This window comes from Panthera uncia, chromosome B4 (assembly GCF_023721935.1).
Source record: "Panthera uncia isolate 11264 chromosome B4, Puncia_PCG_1.0, whole genome shotgun sequence".
Classification (NCBI taxonomy): Eukaryota; Metazoa; Chordata; class Mammalia; order Carnivora; family Felidae; genus Panthera; species Panthera uncia.
In genome coordinates, this window is record NC_064809.1 from 17,560,352 (window position 1) to 17,580,849 (window position 20,498).

Sequence of the window (20,498 nt, forward strand, 5' to 3'; positions counted from 1 at the left end):
GGATCACTTATCGTACCCAGTTATTTCTTTGTAGTGCTTTTCAAATTGGAATAATTCCTTAATCTTCTCTAGACTCTTAGGACCTTGGTATTTTAAAATATAATAGTCTAATCCAGTATGTAGAATCTACTCATTTTAGATTTAATGTTAAATGTGTATGTTTGTTATAATATCATCAACATTGTGTTCTTTTAATTGCATCCTAATGGTAGTTTATGATATCTATAGGTCTCATTATTTTTATACCCTGTGTTATCAATAAATATTTTGTGAAGAGATATTTTGATGGTATGTAAAATCCTGTTCTCAAGTCAATTTTACTTGCTAGTTTTTGCATTCTTTAATATTTTTTGCTGGAATTAATTTGACTATGATGATGGCTTAATTGTGATTTTTTAACTCCATTATTCTGTTTACATTTGTACATTGGTTTTCTATTGTACAAAACACCATCACCCACACCACCACCAACAAAATCACTTCTCCATTTAGCTCTCCATTTATTGACTTAAATCAGTGTGGATTCATGGGTTTGTTTTGTATTCAGTTTGTTATCATCTATTATTATTTATTGATTGTTACCTTGCCCCAGATATGCTCATAGGATACTCTTTAAGCTGACTTTTTGTCTCTTTGACAAGCCCATCAGTCTTTGAGCATTTCCTTCATGTCTGTCTAAGCAGATGTTCCAGACTTCTGTTACTTTTATCCTGTTCCATCCCTGGAGTTAACTGTTTTTCCAGAGGGTCCTGGTTTCTTTTAGAAGACCAAGTTATACAAGCAAACCAGAGAGAGGTTCTTGAATCTCAATGCAGATCCCTAGATCCTGTTTTCCCATATTGGCTGTGCCATATATAATATATGAGGTTTTAAGTAATATGTAGAGATGCATCACTTACACAGAATAAGCCAACTCAGTTTTCAAACATCTCCATTTGTACCGTTTCATAGCCTTTGTAGCACTTTCCAGAGAGCCATGTCTGAACGATAAATCCCAAAGTCCTAGAATTGTTTAGCTCGAGCAGTTTTAGAGCAGGGATATCTTGCTAAAAGCAGGCACAGAAAAGGGCTCTCCCCTTGTCAAATACTATCAATTTGTTTGCCAAGAAGTCCATGTTTAGCATATTTGCCAAGAGTTTACAGTTAGGTTACATGCTGTCCAATGAAGAGAGAGAAACAGACTGCAGACCAGCTGCTTAATCACGTCTTCCCCATACCTTGAGTATAATTTTAATATTAGGTACTTTGGCTCTCCATTTGATCACTGTATTAATCTAAGATTTTCCTGACTGCATTAAACATTTATTTTTCCAAATAAGTTTTAGATACACATATTTCACAAATATAGGTAGTTTTTATTGTTTACTTGTTTACCTGGAAATATGTTAAATTTATATATCGGCTTTAGAAGAATTATCTTGTTCATTATAGGTCAGACTCCTTACCTGTAATGATTTAAAAATAAACTTGTTTGTAAAGAAGTATGTGTGCATGTTTAATAATCTAAAAGCATTCAGGAGTTTTAGGAATTAAAGTTACAACTTATTTTTTTTTCTAAAAAATTTTTAGATGCTTTTATTATTTTTGAGAGAGAGAGAGAGAGAAAGAGCATGAGCAGGGAGAGGGGCAGAAAGAGAGAGAGAAAGAGAGACAGAGAGAGAGACAGAAGATCCCAAGCAGGCTCTGTGCTGACAGCAGAGAGCCCGATGCAGGGCTTGAACTTACAAACTGTGAGATCATGACCTGAGCTGAAGTCACACACTTACCCATCTGAGCCACCCAGGCACTCCACAGCTTATCACTTCTTTTACATTGGCTTTCAAAAGATGGTTTTTGGCAAAATTGTACAACTTACTGCAGGGTTTTCATCAGAAAAAATGAGAATTATTTAGCTGGTATATTTTATGATTAATAATTAATTATCTGAAAAAAATTTTTTTCAGGTACAGGTTTGTATTAGTAGGTGAAAAATTATAAGATATTATTAAAATATCATAAGTAATTAGTTTTCAAATAATTAAAATAGTAATGTGTGATATTATTTTTTGTGCATGAATACATTTTCATAGTGATTTATATATAGAGTGGTATGTGTATCAAGATCTATTTCCCATATTTTTTAAAAGTATTCATCAAAAATGATTTTTATTTTTTTAGAAATTGTATTTTCTTGACCTTGATAATACGTTGTTTTAACTTAAATTATATATGTAGCAAAACTTTTGTGATATTTTTGTTAGTCTCATATTAGAAATTCTAAAGGGTCTAGAAACTCTACTTCTATAATAATTTGTTAATTATACTCCAAGAAAAATAACTGTTTGAATTTAATCATAAATAAAGCAATAACAAAACCATTACAGGATTACCTCCACTTTCGAAAGTCAAAACCCTCACAAACCCTTTACCAGAATGATTCTTTTGGTTGTACACATTGTATTTTTAAAAAGTAATGTTGTGATATAATTAAATTAGCCATCTAAGTCAATTAACTTTAAAATGTGGAATTGTTTTATCCTGTCCCTGTTCTCTTCAGTTACTCTCTTGTTAGCTCATTTTGTAGCATTCTAGGAGAGCCATGATAATTTGTCTCCTAAGACAAATCTGAATTTCCCTTTGGAATAAGGATATAGTACTGGGGAGAATTTGGGGTTTCACGGCTCTTGGGTAGGGAGCTCTTCCCATCACAGCATGAGTCAGTGCCCACACACCACCCACGTGTGCTGTTAAAAATATTGAATGGGCTCCCACTATAACACCACTGTCCCTATTGAACCCAAGAGGATAAGGAAGTAAAGTCATCTTGAAAAAAGTGCTTTAGTAAGTAATAAGTGAAGTAATAAGTGCTTTTTAGTCGACTCCATGAATATTATTTAATTCATAAAATTCCAATAGTTACTGCTGTCAGGTTTTTAACAGCTGATGTGGTTAAGAGCTCTTAATTAAATGTTGCCCAGATCCTTTGGACTTGACTGACAGATATTCGTGTACACTTTTATTACACAAAGCTTGTGAGGTACCCTGGAGACACATTGCTGTACGGAAAACAAAGACATCTAATGAAAAATGTCCCTGCTTTTCTCCAAGGGAATTCATGTTGATATTAAAATTTAAAAAAAAAATCACTGGGAGAATTCTAAATGTTTAAAATTTATCAATACAGAATATTTTAACACCTCTTACTTGATTTATTTCTGTAGGTACTCAGCAAGAAAGACAATGTTACTTCTAAATTGTGGGCTCAAAGTGGACAGCAGGGTGCACAGTGGAAAAGAGTAGAAGTGTTTTTAGGCGTTCAATCACATATACAGGTTTGTAATCCAAGTAGTTGGGTGATGAAGAAATTCTGTTGATTTTTTTCTCTAATCCTACTTTATTTCTTCTGCTCATGGCCTTCTTGCCCTCCCATCCCTTCTGATGTGTTACATGAATACCTCCCACTCCATGTAGAATTTCCGTAAGGAACTTACAGCTTCAGATGTCCTAATTCTTCCTAGTTAGACAACCATATTCTAGGAATATGTAATGCCAACCATGCTCCACTTCATAATCGGCCTACCTCATATAAAGAACACCTCCCCCTATTAACAAATGTATTCTCAGGGACATTGGAGTAATTATGTAAATTTATTTCAAACCTAATTAAAACGACAGACTTTTGAAAGCACATTATGTTGTTGAAATTTATTAGAGATAATTTACTTAATTCAAAAATATTTTGGGGAGGCACAAAATTGTGTGATGCTGTATTTTTGCCTTCATGGAGATGACAATAATATTAGGAGGATAAGACCTATATGTATCTAATAATTAAAGCAAAAAGAACACGTAGGGCATAGATTAAAATGCTTTAACTGAAGATAATTACTTGCCAAGGTAATTGGTATGGGTTTTGTTTTTTATGGATTATCAAGAAAATAAGAGCTCGTGGACGTGTGTGTGTGTGTGTGTGTGTGTGTGTGTGTGTTTCGCAGAAGAGGGGTTTTCTTGGAAGATAAGGCTTAGCTATTAAGATTTTTAAGACCTGGATCTGGAGAGTGAGAATCCAGAGGTATTTATGCTGGGAACATTTCTTAGTCTTAACTGCACAAAGCTTAATCTCATGAATTTAAAACCATTTATCTCTAGATAGAAGATACAATATCTTGGCTAATTATTGTGTTTCCAGTCCTCTGCATAAGTAGAAATAGTAGCCAGTTCTCCTGTGAATATTCAGGAGGTACAGTCATGTGCTGTGTCTGATAGATCAGCCCTTCTCAATTCCAGTGGAAGCCCAGACTAGCTACAGTTGTCTAAAGGCATTGATACAGAGAGCATTGTCCCCAATTTCTTGGAATGATAGGTGTTATAAATTCCATATATATTTTTTAAATGTTTATTTATTTTGAGACAGAGTGCAAGTGGGCAAGGGGCAGAGAGAGAGGGAATCTCAAGCAGTCACCACAATGTCAGTGCAAAGCCCAATGAGGGGCTTGAACCCACAAATGATGATATCATGACCTAAGCCGAAGTTGGACGGTTACTTGACTCAGCCACCCAGGCACCCCATGAATTCCACATATTTTTGATCTCTCACTGAAGTCCACTTTTCTTATGGGTCATTTGTATTTAATTTAGTAAACTGAGAAGAAATAAGTTCACCCTGAAGGTGTAATTTTTGGACGGCAATTTCGTATTACACAACATGAAATTTAATATCAAAATGATTCCACCTGTTCAGTGTCCAAGATCTTTTAACTGAGCCTCAGCAAGAACATGTAGAAGATTTTGCTGCTGCCAGACATAGGCTCTACCCCACGCAATGAATTCTTACCTAGTTCTGTGCAAGCAGAATACTTATATAGTAAAATCATGTTCAAAATAACAAAGGAGATTTCAGCAGGAAGAATTAATTATTAATTTAGCCTTTCTGAAATTTGGTTTGTCATTTATTGAAATTTTATTGAAGAGGAATCTGCCCATGTTGTTTGAATCTTAAACTTAGATATTAATGGCTTGTGAATATTTGATGTTTTTTGTGATTCACTCATTCCTACAATACAAACTTATTAAGCACCCTACCATGGGCAAAGCTCATTCCCATGCACTGGAGATAGAGTGATGAGCCAGGCATACTCTCCGTGATTCTTCCATTTTTACAATACGATTCCCTTTCACCTCAGAAAGAGGAATACCTCTAACCATTGAGTAAGAGTAGAAGATATTTTTTGAAATATCTGAATCAGTACTGGGTGGTTTTCAGAGTTTTATTTGGGAGCCCTCAAACTTAAACAGAGTATTTATTTAAAATATTTTGTATATAACTGGAACAGTCATTCACATAGCTCTTAATAAATGCTAAGTACTATACCATGACTCTGAAATGTTTATTCCTTTAGTGTTTCCAATAATTGCATAATCACTCTCTCCATTTTCTAGGTTAGAATACAGAAAGACCTGCACATTAGGAAACTTACTCTAGTTGTATTTTACAAAATGGCTTAGATAGGCTTTAAACATAGACAGTTTATCTACCAGTCCATAATCCAACTGCTATGCCATATTGCTTCCCAGCTTTTCCAAGATAGTTGACCCTGCATTTATACTACTGAAAAAAAATATAATTACTCTTTTAGAAAAGTGTAATCAGTATTCAAGTCTATGGACTCTTAACATTTTATGGACCATTGGGATCATAAGCAATGATTTGATCATTTGGACATGGCAGACACCTGAGATTCTGTCTATAGGACTGCACATGAACAAATTAATAAAGGAACACTTATCTGATTTCTTATTTACAGAACATTGCATCACATATTTAAGTGGTTAGATGTATCCAGACAATAAAGAACCCTTTTCCTTTTGTGTATCAGTATTTCCTTATAAAAACATTGTAGTCCTTATTATTTTTTCCAGTTTTGCCTCTTTTTAATAATTTCCAATCTCTCAATCTATCAAATTTATTTTTCTTTTCCAGCATATCTGTTATGAAGAACAATTTATATAAATTTGTTATATGAATTTTTGAAATTTAATTTTTATTTTTTGTTTTGATAATTTGAGAGACATTATTTGCATTTATTCTATCGTCTCATCTTAAAAGGAAAACACATAGGTTTTCATATAGTCATATAAAAGGATAACACATCTTAGGGAAAAATGATAATTCTTTCATGAAAAATGATTGTTTAGATTTGGTCAAAAGGTGCTCTTGAGTTTGCACAATAAATATTTGTATAAAATCACTGAGGTAAATCTTTAGTCCTTGTTAACTCATTTCTAACTGTTCTAAATTTTCTTTAGAATATATGAATACTTCTGGGGTACATGGGTGGCTCAGCTGGTTAAGTGTACGACTTTGGCTCAGGTCATGATCTCATAGCTCGTGAGTTCTAGCCCCACGTCAGGCTCTGTGCTGACAGCTCAGAGCCCAGAGCCTGCTTCAGATTCTGTGTCTCCCTTTCTCTCTGCCCCTCCCTCTCTCACGCTCTATCTCCTTTTCTCTCACAAAAACAAACAAACAAACAAAAAGACAAAACTTAAAAAATAATAAAACTTATGAATACGTCTTATCTTAACACACAAACAGATATTTGGCATGCAGAGAAATATAATAGAAGTACTCTGAGTTAATCTCACTCAGAAATTTGAAACTAAACAGTTTGTGACTATTTATGTTCCATGAAACAGTGTTCATTGTTCGTCTAAGCAGTGGTAATGTCACAAACTGAAGGTGGGATTTCTAAACATTTTAGCAACTCCTGTTATTATTTCTAATCATTTCTAATTCTTTTGGATCCCATATAAATGGCAGCTCGCTGTCAAACAGTGGAACACATAAGGATTTTGTTCACCACATAGGTTAATCAAAGGCAAATCCAAATCTTTTTAATTTCAAAGATGTGGGAAATTAAAAAAAATAAAAACAGCTCATGTTATTGAGGTTTGATATCTTTGCTTTCACATAGTTGGGATGGATAGATCTGAGGAGTGGCAAGAATTGGGCAGAACAGAGGGTGTGTCACATCCTCATTCTCTTGGTGCTCTCTGTCACCGGATTGGCCTCCTCTCCATATGCAGTGAGGCTGTGTAAGAAATGAGCAGGTATTGTTTTGGATCAGAGAACCACAGAGGCAGCAGTGGGTGGGTTTGTGGCTCCTACAGGTTTTTGGTGCCACCTGTCCTAAAAATCTAAACAAGAGGCACTGATATTGCCATTTTCACATTTTAGGTGTTGAGGGTGGCACAGATATCACATGACCCTCAGACTTCCTGGGTCAGTTTCATTATGGGAGTATCGTTACGAGATTCCAGCCTGATAATCCTGTATTTAATGTTTGCCTCAATTTTTGAATGCTTGGATGGCTCAATTGACATCTTTCTTTTTCTTTTTCTTTTTCTTTTTCTTTTTTTTTTTTTTTTAAAGATTGTCCTCAGGGCAAAGCGTGGTGTCAGTTACATGGGAGATGTAGCAGTGGATGATATTTCCTTTCAAGATTGTTCCCCCCTACTTAGCCCAGACAGAAAGTGTACTGCTCAAGAATTCACGTGTGCAAACAGGCACTGCATTGCAAAGGACAGGCTGTGTGATTTTGTGAATGATTGCGCTGATAATTCAGATGAGTCTCCTTTCATTTGCAGTAAGTGGAAGTTTTCTGTTTCCTTGCTTTTGCCTTTATCTCCTACAACCTTGCACTGTATGTGGTGTGTTAATTGCTGAAACATAGAAAAAGTATGTATGGTTCAGCGTCCAGAGCAGGTAAGGTGATTGACCTATTTAAATATGTTTCTTTCTTTCTCTCAGCACTAAATTTAGAACTGTAATTCATTTTAAAATGAGTTGGTGGGGGTGCCTGGGTGGCTCATTCGGTTAAGCGTCTGACTTCTGCTAAGGTCATGATCTCATGGTTCATGAGTTCGAGCCCCTCATCGGGCTCTGTACTGGCAGCTCAGAGCCTGGAGCCTGCCTCGGATTCTGTGTCTCCCTCTCTTCCTGCCCCTCCCCCACTCACTGTCTGTCTCTGTCAAAAACAAACAAAAACATTAAAACAAGTTGGTGGGGGCAGCTAGGAGGCTCAGTAGGTTGAGCATCCAACTTCAGCTTAGGTCATTATCTCACCATTCATGAATTCAAGCCCTGCATCGGGCTCCCTGATGTCAGCACAGATCTTGCTTTAGATCCTCTGTCCTCCTCTCTCTCTGCACCTCCCCACTCATGCTGTGTCTCTTAAAAATAAATAAACATTTAAAAAATCGAGTTGGGAGCTTGGTGTGTTTGAGATAACTGGCTATAGATTGGGAAACAAGCGTCTTCAAAGACAAACAGAATGGAAACTAATATTTTTCATGTGAAGGCAAGTTTTGGAGAAAAGACAAGCAAAGCGTCCTTTAAAGCCATGCAGGGCTGACAAATTCATGCAGGGCCGACAAGCCTCTATCCTTTGATGCATTTTAGAGTTGTCATTCCTTTATGTAAATTATGAGATGTGATAAATTGTTAAAAAAATAAATATCCAGATAATATATTAGACAAAGTGATCTTCTAAAGGATATACGTATCAATTATATGATATTGTAGGAGACCAACTCGTAATAAACAGCACCTATTAAGATATCCTCAGCTAAGTGGGCCATATATGCTCATTTGGGTAAGTCTGTAAATTGTGCAATGCAGTCCAGTGATTACCTCATCTCATCGCAAATGAGCTGAATACAGATTGTCAAAATGAAGGTTGACAGATTATTCCATTTGTAATAATTTCTGAGCAAGAATATTATAGTTTGAGCCTTTTATTGTTTTGTTTTTGTTTTTGGTCTGTTGAACCAAATCTGGAATATCCAGAACAACTTCAGTATAAGAAGAGCTCACATTCGTATAGAACTTTTACATTTCAAAGCCCTTTTATCTACTAATCTCTACCTGATCTTCATAGAAGCCCTGCAGGGTGAGTGGGACCCATATTATTAGTGCATTCCGTAGATGAAGCTCTTAACAGACATGGTTATGTTTTGTCAGTTTTAAGACTGATGTTGACAGAATTGGTCATAGAATCAGGTATTTTATGATTCACTTCTTTGTCCAAGCTCCCCTTCCAGCTATGTGTAAAACCGAACCTTAAAAATACATATAAAAATGTTATACATGTAGAAGTCCTATTTATATCATGTAACTGTTCCTTTAGTTGTGGATTATTTCTTACATCTATTACCACAGATGAACCAAGCAAAACTATTTGGCGACTCTTGAATTCTATATTAATATATATCTTTACCTTATAAATATTTTCTGCATATTTAGTTACTTTCTGCATCACATGCTTTTACGTTTTCTTCATTGTCATTTTCATTTCAGTATCACAGAAATCTCTTAGGTTATCAGTCAAATAGAACAGACATTTTGCTTTTGAATTTTATGAGTCATGTGGCAAATGTATCTCTTTCTCAAGATCAAATTCGATGCCATTTTTTAATAGTTAAAGTATCGATTTATTTATGGTTAAGTTTTCCCTGTACTCTGTGTATTTATGTTCTAAGTTTGTAAATATTTCTAGGAATGCTTTATCTGTATTTAGGAAAGGATGCTGATGTACTAAGAGAGTCTGAAAATCTGGGACCTTACTGTCTTGGTAGTGTTTTGTTTTGTTTTGTTTTGTTTTTGTATCGTTGGCACATACTCTTAGATTAGTTTTAGGTGTACAATATAGTGATTCAGCAACCATGTACAATATGCTGTGCTCACAAGCTACCATCTGTCACCATACAAGGCTGATACAATACCATCGACTATATTCCCTATGCTGTATTTTTCATCCTCATGACTTATTCCATAATTGGAAGCCTATGTCTCCCACTCCCCTTCACCCATTTTGCCCCTCCCCCTCCCCTCCTCCTCTCCGGCAACCCTCAGTCTCTTCTCTGTATTTATAGGTTTGATTCTGCTTTCTGTTTGTTTCTTCATTTGTGCTTTAGATTCCACATATAAATGAAATCATACGGTATTTGTCTTTCTCTGACCTATTTCACTTAGCATAATATTGGTAGTCCTTTTGTATGAAAACAAAGAAAAAAGTAATCATAAGCCTTTGGAGGGAAAGTTGTACCAGAAGGTGCTTTTTAGTGAATTGATTGCCAGATCACTCTTGTGAAAAGTTTGAGTGGGGTTACTTGTATCAATAATATTGGAGCATGATGGCTGAATTGCTTCTAGATATTACAGCATTTAGAAAAAAAAAAAAAGAACAACTTTTTCAGTTCATTAGAATGAATCAACGGCAACAAAAAGTCAGAACAAACCCTAAAAAGAAACCCACATTTTGATATTGGTTCTCATACGTTAATATGTTTTTTTTAATCTTTATTTATTTTTGAGAGAGAGAGAAAAAAAGTGCAAGATGGGGAGGGGCAAGGAGAGAGGGAGACAGTAGATCCTCAGCCCCTGATGTGAGGCTCAAACTCATAAACCCTGACTGAGATCATGGCCCGAGCCCAAGTTGGAAGTCTGACACTTAGCTGATTGAACCACCCAGGCACCCTCATGAGTATGATTTTTTAAATAACATTGTTTATTTTTACCACGTATTATTTTTTAAGTTTATTTATTTATTTTGAGAGAGACTGAGAAAGAGAGAGAGAATCCCAAGCAGGATCTGCACTGTCAGCAGGGAGCCTGATGTGGGACTGGAGCTCACGAAACCAGGAGATCATGACCTGGGCTGAAACTGACTCAGATACTTAATCAACTGAGCCACCTGGGTGCTCCTATTATGTATTTTTTTAAGTTTATTTAATTTTTTTTTTTTTTTTTTTTTTTTTTTTTTTTAGTCATCGCTACACATGATGTGGGGCCTGAACTCACAATCCCGAGTTGCATATTGTCCCTGCTAAGCCAGCCAGGTGCCCCTTTATTATGTAGTTTTAAAAATTCTCCTAGGGACACCTGGGTGAGTCAGTGGCTTAGGCATTTGACTTTGGCTCCCGTCATGATCTCACAGTTTGTGAGTTTGAGCCCCCCATCAGGCTCTTTGCTGGCAGCATGGAGCCTGCTTCGGATCCTCTGTCCCTCTCTCTCTCCCCGTCCTCTGCTCACAAGAGGAGCTTGTGAGGAGCTCTGCTCTCTCAAAAATAAACAAACATTTAAAAAATTCACCTATATTCCCATTCTACAGGATTAAATGTTTTATTTATAGAGTGGCTAGAATATGCTATATGAATTATGAGTTATTATCCTGTGTATAATGTAAACTTTGATGCTTTAATTAGACCCAGGAGAATAGGAAGAAAAAATCTTGACAATTACCATAGCAACTGATTACAAGAAATTTGGCTGGTAACTAGTCAAATATTTAGCCTGAAATTCCACTGTATTTGGGGTGTTTAATTGTTGGTTTCTTGAGAATTCTAGGTAAAGACTGATCATATATCATGACTCTAAGAAAATTTCCCAAGTATCCTTAAGTAGAAATACACCATGGAGGAATAGTGGAAGGAATTTAAAAACTCTTTTTACAGGAATGGATTATCTCTGATAATGTAATATTTTATATCATTTTATAAAAGAATCCTTTAAAAACAAAAGCACTTGCTGCTTTAATTTTCTGTAGATTAGTATAGACTCTGAAAACAAAATTCGGCAGAAAGATGAAAATGTTATTTTTGGCTTTATTATGTAAATAACATGTCTAAAATATGGGATATGGTCAAAGAAGAAAGTGATTTGTACATCCAACAACTCTAAAATCTTATCTGAATGTATCTTTGCCACTGATATAGATGCACCTTTGGAAAGCAACCATATTTTTTGTTTCACCATATACTCCAATTAGCATATTTATTGTTCATACACAATTAAGAGGGTCTCACGCATACTGGAAATAATTTAATTCTATACCCTAATTAGTAAGGATGCTGGATATTTAATCAACACAATTAGTAAGTAATCTGAACTTAATGGCCAAATGTAACACTGTATTTACTATCTGCAGATATCGATTGTTTGCAAGCACACACAGAATACTTACCAAAAAAGAGAGATTATATTATTAAACATTAAAGCAACTGCAATTGTTTTAAGTGGATTAAAGTGACATAGACCTTGTCTTTTTAATTAGGCTTGAAATCTATTGGAAAACAAAAGCAGGAAAATACCTATTGGTTGGGAGAAACACACTTTTAATAATAACCTATGCTTCCCCTCCAAAAAAAATTACAGTAAAATAAGAAAAGGTTTTAAATAAATAGTAATAATAACAATGCTTAAAAATCTTGTGCCATTTAGCTAAGCAAGTACTTAAAGGAAAATTTATAGACTCAACTCCTTATATTAGAAACTAATTACCTAATAGTGCAAATTAATGGTATAGAACTTAGTTGTTAAGATGGAGAGGGTTGGAAAAGACATAAAATTTTAAAACCCTGTCAAGAATGATCAAGGGAAGTAGAGAAAACAGAAATAGCAAATAAATTTGAGCATAAATTTATTGAGAAGTTATGTGTCAAGCAGTGTTGAAGACACCTAGTTACATCAGTAAGTAAAACAGACAAAAATCCTTTTCCTCATTTTCTTGATTTAAACAGAAAATGTTCTCCCTCCCCTTCCCCCTGCCCCACCGCCACATTTGTGTATAAATTACAGAGTTTGTTAAAAGGTGACAAGTGCTTTGAGAAAATACAGTGTGGGCCGCTGGGTGGCTGAGTCCCTTGAGCCATCAACTCTTGACTTCAGCTCAGGTCATGATCTCCCAGTCATGGGATCAAGCCCTGTGTAGGGGTTTACACTGAGCTGAGCACGGAGCCTGTTTGGGATTCTGTTTTGCTGCCCCTCCCCCACGCTATTCGTTCTCTCTCTCTCTCTCTCTCTCTCTCTCTCTCTCTCTCAAAATAAATAAACTTAAAAAAAATACAGAGTAAATTGAGGGACACCATAAATGGAGGGAGTGCAAATTGCAGTATTAAGGAGGTGATAAGAACAGACCTGGATGAAAAATGTACAAGCAAATCTTTGAGGCAGGTCTGGGACTTAGTACATGTTCTTTACCTTTAAAAAAAAAAATTATTATAGCCATCTTAGTGCGTATAGAAGGGAATCCCATTATGGTTTTGATTTATTTGCCTTTCTCTACTAACTAATAATGTTAAGCCATTTTCATGGCTTTTCTTGCACTTATTAGCCATTTGTATGTCTTTTTGGAGAAATGTCGAAATCCTTTGCCCATCTCTTTAGTGGATTATTTGTCTTTTATTGTTGAGTTGTAGGAATTATTTATATATTCTGGATATTAACTTGTTATCAAATACATGATTTGCAGATTTTTTTCTCATTCTGTAGGTTGCCATTTTTATTTTACTTTTTATTTTTAATAGAATTTTTTTAAAAGCAGTTTGAAATTCACAGCAAATCAGAGCTACCGTACACATACAGCCTTGCCCATTATTAGTGTTCCCCACCAGGGTGGTGATTTGTTACAATCAATGAACCTACATCGATGTGTCCCTCACATTCCGTAGTTTACTTCAGGTTCTCTCATGGTAAAAGGATGTTTGATAAATAATGTAGTGCATTCTTATACTCAATTACAAAATAACAGTTTCATTAAAGTCATTACAAGTATTTTTAAGCACACTTTTCCTACTGAATAAAATCATCCTCAAAATACCATTTTTTAGAAATATTATATCAGCGTGCAATTTATCTGTTAGAAAATAATCTAAACTCATCTACTCAAATCTGGGTCTGTGAACAAACAAATCTTTTGTTAGAGTTCAGTACCCACCCCAGAATTATAAGTTGCATTGTAACAACATTCTTCGGTGAGTCGTATGTGCATTAAAATTTGAGAAGCGTGTGGGGCGCCTGGGTGGCGCAGTCGGTTGGGCGTCCGACTTCAGCCAGGTCACGATCTCGCGGTCCGTGAGTTCGAGCCCCGCGTCAGGCTCTGGGCTGATGGCTCGGAGCCTGGAGCCTGTTTCCGATTCTGTGTCTCCCTCTCTCTCTGCCCCTCCCCCGTTCATGCTCTGTCTCTCTCTGTCCCCAAAATAAAAATAAACGTTGAAAAAAAAAAATTAAAAAAAAAAAAAATTTGAGAAGCGTGAAAAGGCGGGCCTACGCCGGCCGACTCCATCTTGTTCTGTGTTCTCCACCTTGAGTGACTATGTCCCCGACATGACCCCTTTTCCCTGAAAATCGCAGAAACCTCAGACCGAGCCTCCTCCCCTTGAGTAACCTCCCGCTCACCCGTTCAAACTTCCTGATCAAAACCCGCCCAGCGACCTGCGTAACAGGACTCGGACCCTTCCCCAGCCAATCGGCCGAGGCCACAGCCATTACCTCACCAACTGCCCCTAGACCCCTATAAAACCTTTGTGCTTTGGAAACTCGCTCTCTCTCCCTGGTATCTCACCGCTGCGTCGGTGCAGGTAGGGGATTGAGCTCGAGCTAGCTCGAATAAAGGCTCTTTTGCTTTTGCATCGGACTTGGCTCCCTAGTGGTCTTTGGGGATCACGAATTCCGGGCATAACAAGCGCTAATCTAAACAGTACACAGTTTTGAAAAAGTTGTTGATGAAAAGAGAGAACTGTTATTTTCTTATTGACACATGCACACGTATCAGGCTTTTAATCATTGGCAATAACTAGTGTTTTAAAATAAAATAATTTTGTGTATATCTTCTTGATGAATTTAATTGGTACAGTTATATCGAAGTCAAGATTTAGTGGTTATGTATGTATTTGATTACCAGATATAGTTTTTTGGAGATACTAAGAAAAATTTTAAATGACCGTTCATTCATTCATTCAGGAATATTTATGTAACATCTATTATGTGCCAGGGTTTGGATGCAGTGAATGATGTAGACAAATTTCCTGCATCCATGGATCTTCCATTGGTTGGGTGGTCACTCTTGTGGTGCGGAGGGACACAAACAAACAAAATAAGTAAAATGGCACAATTTATTTCATAATGGTAAGTGCTCTAGCAAGATGTTAAATAAAGAAAAATAGAAAAAAATGTCTGGAATGGTGGCTGTAGTTTCAAATAGGGCAGCCAGAGAAGTCCTTATTGAGAAATTAAAATTTGAACAAAGTGAAAAAAATGGATTAAGCTAAGTTATATCAGGTATTTGTGACTGAATTTTTTAAAACAGTCAAAAAATATTTTAGAAGTCAGCAGTAATGAAAATAATCCTTTCTATATTTTCACCATGTCAATAGCAATGTCCTTTGATTTCTATAAATGTGTGACTATAATTTCCCAACACACTTAGTTATCCTTTAGGATTTTGTTTTGAGTTGACTTATTTATATCCTGACTTCCCTCTCTCATTTGTTATAGCAGAATTCGCACATTTTTTATGAATTTTGGGGGACCAGAGGGTGTGGTTTGATACTCTGATATATGTTTTACTTTTTGCTGACTGTAAGATTACATATAATAATTGCTTATCTACCATATCCAGTTGAGTGCTCCATACGAAACTTTTTAGCATATCAGAATTTGTGTTCATTTGTGGCAAAAATGCAATTCAAAGTGTAGGGTCCCCCGGTAGGAGGGTGACAGTGCAGTAAGGCACATCACTGAAAACCACTGACCTAGACAATTACTTCATTCTTTGTCAGTGATCATATAAAGTCTAAACAAGCATTTTGTAATTAACACTTGTAATTAAAGCACTTTGTAATTAACAAGCACTTGTAAATTAACACAAATTTACTTTCCATTTGTTTATTTGGTAAACATTAGGTACCACTGATATAAATGGCCCTGGAGCATAAACAAACAAAAACAAGATACAACCTAAATAATTGTGGCACTGCTTGTCTAGTAAAAGAGACAGGTACAAACATTTGCATTATGAATGAGAGTCAGAATAAGTACAAATCACTTTTGGAGGGGATAAAGGGAGGTAATTTAGTTATATATGAAATACTAATCCCAGCTTGACCTTTCAAAAGTAATACATCAGCTTGAAAACAACTAGTGTGTTTTTAGAGACTTTATTAATCATAGATTGTGAATAGCTTTTGGTTTCTTTGGGAGGTTATGTGAGAAGCAGGCCAGGTATCATAATGTGTTAAAAAAGCAGGCTTCCTGTGATGTCTTAAGCATCAGAGATTCATTATTGTAGACTGTAGCTGAATGGGGCTCAGAAAGCTCTCATTGTCTTGTTGCATCCACGCGACTCCTGAAACAGAATGCTACGGGCACCAGTGACAGTCACAACCAAGTTTATTACAATGAGGGGCAAGGCCGACCAATAGGGACCAACACTCTTGATAAGAGGGCGGCCCCGAACAGCCGGGGTACAGAGTTTTTATAGCGGATCACATCGTTTTATCATCACCTAGGAACAGAACAAAGAAACAGTTTCCAGATGAGTCAGAAACAGTTGCCAGATGAGTTAGAAACAGTTGCCTAATGAGGTGTTTATTGTAGACTTTCTGCCTCTAAGTTGCAACCAGTGGATCTTCTTGACCCTGCCTCTGATGCTGTTTTCTTTGAACTTTTGTTTCCTTAATTGGTGAAGCCTAAATTACAAGAGTAAAGCAAGGCTGTTATCTCTTAACCTTCAGTATCAACACAAAGCTGTTATTTTTCAAGCTAAGCGTTAGCCCTACACTACAATTTAACCCTTACAGTCTTTCCAAAATTATCGATACTGGTTCCTGCTCTCACTATCCCAGTGTTTTAAGAGACGTGTTAGGGTAGTATTTTTTATATTTTGAAATCAAGTAGTTATCAGAAACAATTTCTGTGTTAGGAGCATTGTTCAATCAATTTGTGCATTGCAAATTCTCAAAAGGTTGGTACTATCAATAAAATTTTCTAAATTGTCCCCCAAACCCTTTTTGTATGGGAACAAATATTTTCTGTACTGAACATTTGTTTTGTGAAACAGTCTGGAAAATTTTTCTTAGAGAATTTATTATTATTACTTGATAGAATACGGAAATACAAAGGAAGTTAAATTCCTAGTGATGTCATCCAATGAAAATTGGAAAATGATGTTTTTTTTAACTTTGAATTTTGAAGTAATTATAAACTCATAGGAAGTTACAAAGATAGTAGTGAGAAATCTTGTGTACCCTTCTTGCATTTCCCTTAATGCTACTATAATATTAAAACTGGGAAACTGACATTGGTTTCATATGTGTGTGTAAATTCTATGGAAATTTATTACATGTGTAAATTCATGTAAGCATTACCACAATCAAGATATCCCATATTCATTAAAAAAAGATACTCCATCTTCATAAAGATCTTCCTTGAGCTACTCGCTCATAGTTATACTTACTTCTCCCATCTCCAGCCTTAGGAAACTACTACTTTGTTACCCATTTTTATGGTTTGTCATTTTGAGAAGGTTATGTAAATGGAGCCATACAGTAGGTGCCCTTTTGAAACTTTTTTTTCATTCAGCATAACCTCTTGTGATCAGTCAAAATTGTATGTATGAGTCATTTTTTATTTTATTATTATTATTTTTTTTTGGTCCTGAGTCATGTCTCGTGGCATGGATGTACTATTTTTCAGAGCAGCTGTGTTATTTTACATTACCACCAACAATGCATGAGAGATGCAGTTTATATGGTTCTTTGTGAGTATTTAGTATCTTTACTATTTTTATTTTTGCTGGCTTTCTGGTGTGGAGTAATAATACCTAATCGTGGTTTTAATATGCACTTTTGTGACAGCTAGTGATGTTGAATGTATACTTGTATGTTTCTTTGCCATCTATAGATCATCTTTGGTGAAATGTTTCCTCATGTCTTTTGCCTGTTTTCTAATTTAACTTTTTTAAATTGTTGAGTTTTGAAGGTTTTGTAAATATAGATATAAGTCCTTTGACAGATAAGTGAGTGGCAAATCTTTCCCCCAGGTTTTAAATTGTCTTTTCATAGTCTTAATAGGAAAAGAGCAAATGTTTATTTTTATTTTGGTATAACCCTTAGATCTTTCCTTTTAGAGATCATGATTTTGATAATGTATCTGAAAACACAAAGTCTGAAATCTCTAATTTTTTTCTGTATTTTGTTCTAAAAGTCATATAGCATTATATTTTATATTTAAATTTATGACTTATGTTTTAAATTTTTATTTAAGGTGTGAGGTTTAGGTCAAGATATTTCCTCCCTATGACTATCTAATTCCTGTGTCATGAATGATAAGACTGTTCTCCCTTCATTTTAGTGTTTCTGTACTTTGGCCAAGTATTGGCTGTACTTGTGTAAAGCTATGTCTGGGTTCTCTATTCGGTTTTACTGATCCAGGCATCTATTCCTCCATCATTACTACAGTCTTGTTAACTAAAGCTAGCTATATAATTTTGAAATTGGGTAGAGTGATTCCTCCTAATATTCCTCTTTTTCAAAATAATGTTATTCTAGTTCCTTTGACTTTTCATAAAAATTTTAGAAAAATCCTGTTCTGTACAAATAAAATTTTGTTTAGCTTCATAAAAATTTCATGAAGCACATATATCAACTTGGGGATAGTTACATACTTTATATGTTGAGTCTTGCAGTCCTTGAGCACAGTATGTATGTATGTCCCTTCATTGTTTAGATTTCTTTTTCTTTCTTTCATCAGTGTTTGGTAGTTTTCATCTTAAAAGTCCCATAGATACTGTTGAGGAGTAAGAATTTCCTCTGCCTTTCAAGGTTCTTCTGCTGGACCAAGAATCAAATTGACATGAGGCAGATTAACAGGAGAAAATTTTTGTTGTGTGTGTACAATCAACACAGACATGGAAATTCCAAAAACAGAGAGGCAACATGATGCTTCGGTGAGCTAAGGAGACGGATAGAGGTTTGAGGTTGCAAAGGTGAGAAAGAACATTAGCAGGAAAGTGGGAGAAGATGTTTGGAAAGCAAAGGTTGCCCTATTATGTAGGTGAGTTTCTTAGGGAAGGAGGAATCTCTGTTTATAGCTGTCTTCATAGTACAAGCAGGCAATTGAGGGGCAAGAGGTAAAGAGCGTTCCCTGAATCTGCTGGGTTTTTGCTTTTAATGCAAAATAATTTTCCTGCCAGAGTGGCCCAACTTGGGGTGACTTATCCTTGTCCTCTTTATAAAATATACACCTAAATATTTCATTTTTTGAAGGATTATAAGTGCTATCACATTTTTTGTTTTTTATTTATTTTTGAGAGAGAGAGAGAGAGTGTGAGTGTGCGTAGGAGTGAGAGCCAGGGAGAGGCAGAGAGAGAGAGAGGAGACAGAGGATCCAAAGCAGGCTTGCTGGACTGAGCCCCCCAGGTGCCCAAAGGCTATTACATTTTTAATTTTGGTTTCTATGGGTTCATTGTTGGTACATAAAAATACAACTAATTTTATATATTGAACTTGTATCCTGCAACCTTGCTGACTCATTTATTAGCTTTCAGAGTTTTACAATACATTCTTTAGATTTCCTCTGTAGACATATCATCTGAAAATTGGGACTGTTGGAAGTCTTCCTTTCTGGTCTTTGTACCTTGAAGATTTGGTAGAAATGTCCAGCGATTCATCTGAGCCTAGAGATTTCTTTTTCAGGGATGTTTAAATTATGAGTTCAGTTTCCTTTATAGTTATGAATTTGTGCAAATTATTTTGTATTGGCTAAGACTGTGCTTTGCAAAGCACGGGTCCATTTCATGTCAGTTGTCAAGTGTGCATGTAGAGTTGTTTATATCATTGTTGTGTTATCTTTTTGATACCCACAAGGTTTGATATATCCTGTTTCATTCCTACTATAAGTGACTTATGTCTTCTTTCTCTTTGCTTTGCTAATCATTTTTTTAATTGAAAATGCCAATTAATTAAAGAGGAGACATAGCTACTAACCCTTTTATAAATACAACATAAGTAATTTGTCAAAATATGATTCAAAGTTCAAGTAGTTGAATTATAAAAACAAAGAATCTTAGAATTTGAGAGGGTAAAAGAAGTTAGTCCAACCTCTTTGAAATAGGATCTAACACAAAGACTTCTGCTAAGGACTCATTTTTCTCAATTACAATTAGTCCTATATCTCCATCCTACCACATATCACACTCTATTAAAATGTGAGAGAAATCCACTAGGACATGTTTGTTGGTGGATCAGCCCCAACATTTAAATTGCTACTGCTAGTGATAAATGAATTACCAACAAATAAAGGAATCGTTTCTATAACTTCCCCAACCTGGCAGACAAAGTAGGTGGGTAGGGAGATTCACCTAATTCCTGCTTAAGCGCTTTCATACGAAATAGTACACTACCTCTTTTCATCTAAAGGAAACCCTTGTCATAATGTTTTTCCTAATATTGAATCAGTATTTCCATATTTGCACAGTATGGGTTTTTAATGATAATCTTTCTTATTACTTGTAATTCTCTATGATAAAACTTGAAGAATTGGCAACAGATACCATTGATTCTGCACATCTTTTCTTATTCTTCTTTCTCATGTTTGTAGTCATAGTGTCTGTATAAATATTCTTGAATTCTTTAATAATATCATATATGCATGATTTTAGGGCTCTACTCTCTGGCCTTCCTCT

The 20,498-nt window shown here is 35.5% G+C and overlaps 1 protein-coding gene across 1 annotated transcript in view; it reads left to right on the forward strand.

The window, feature by feature from the left end:
• Positions 1-20,498, forward strand: part of MALRD1 (MAM and LDL receptor class A domain containing 1) — a 788,164-nt gene that overhangs the window by 333,918 nt on the left and 433,748 nt on the right. Inside the window, exons 24-25 of the mRNA XM_049626634.1 lie at positions 3,201-3,311; positions 7,409-7,622. Coding sequence (XP_049482591.1) covers positions 3,201-3,311; positions 7,409-7,622 — 325 coding nt within the window. The remainder of the gene's footprint in view (positions 1-3,200; positions 3,312-7,408; positions 7,623-20,498) is intronic.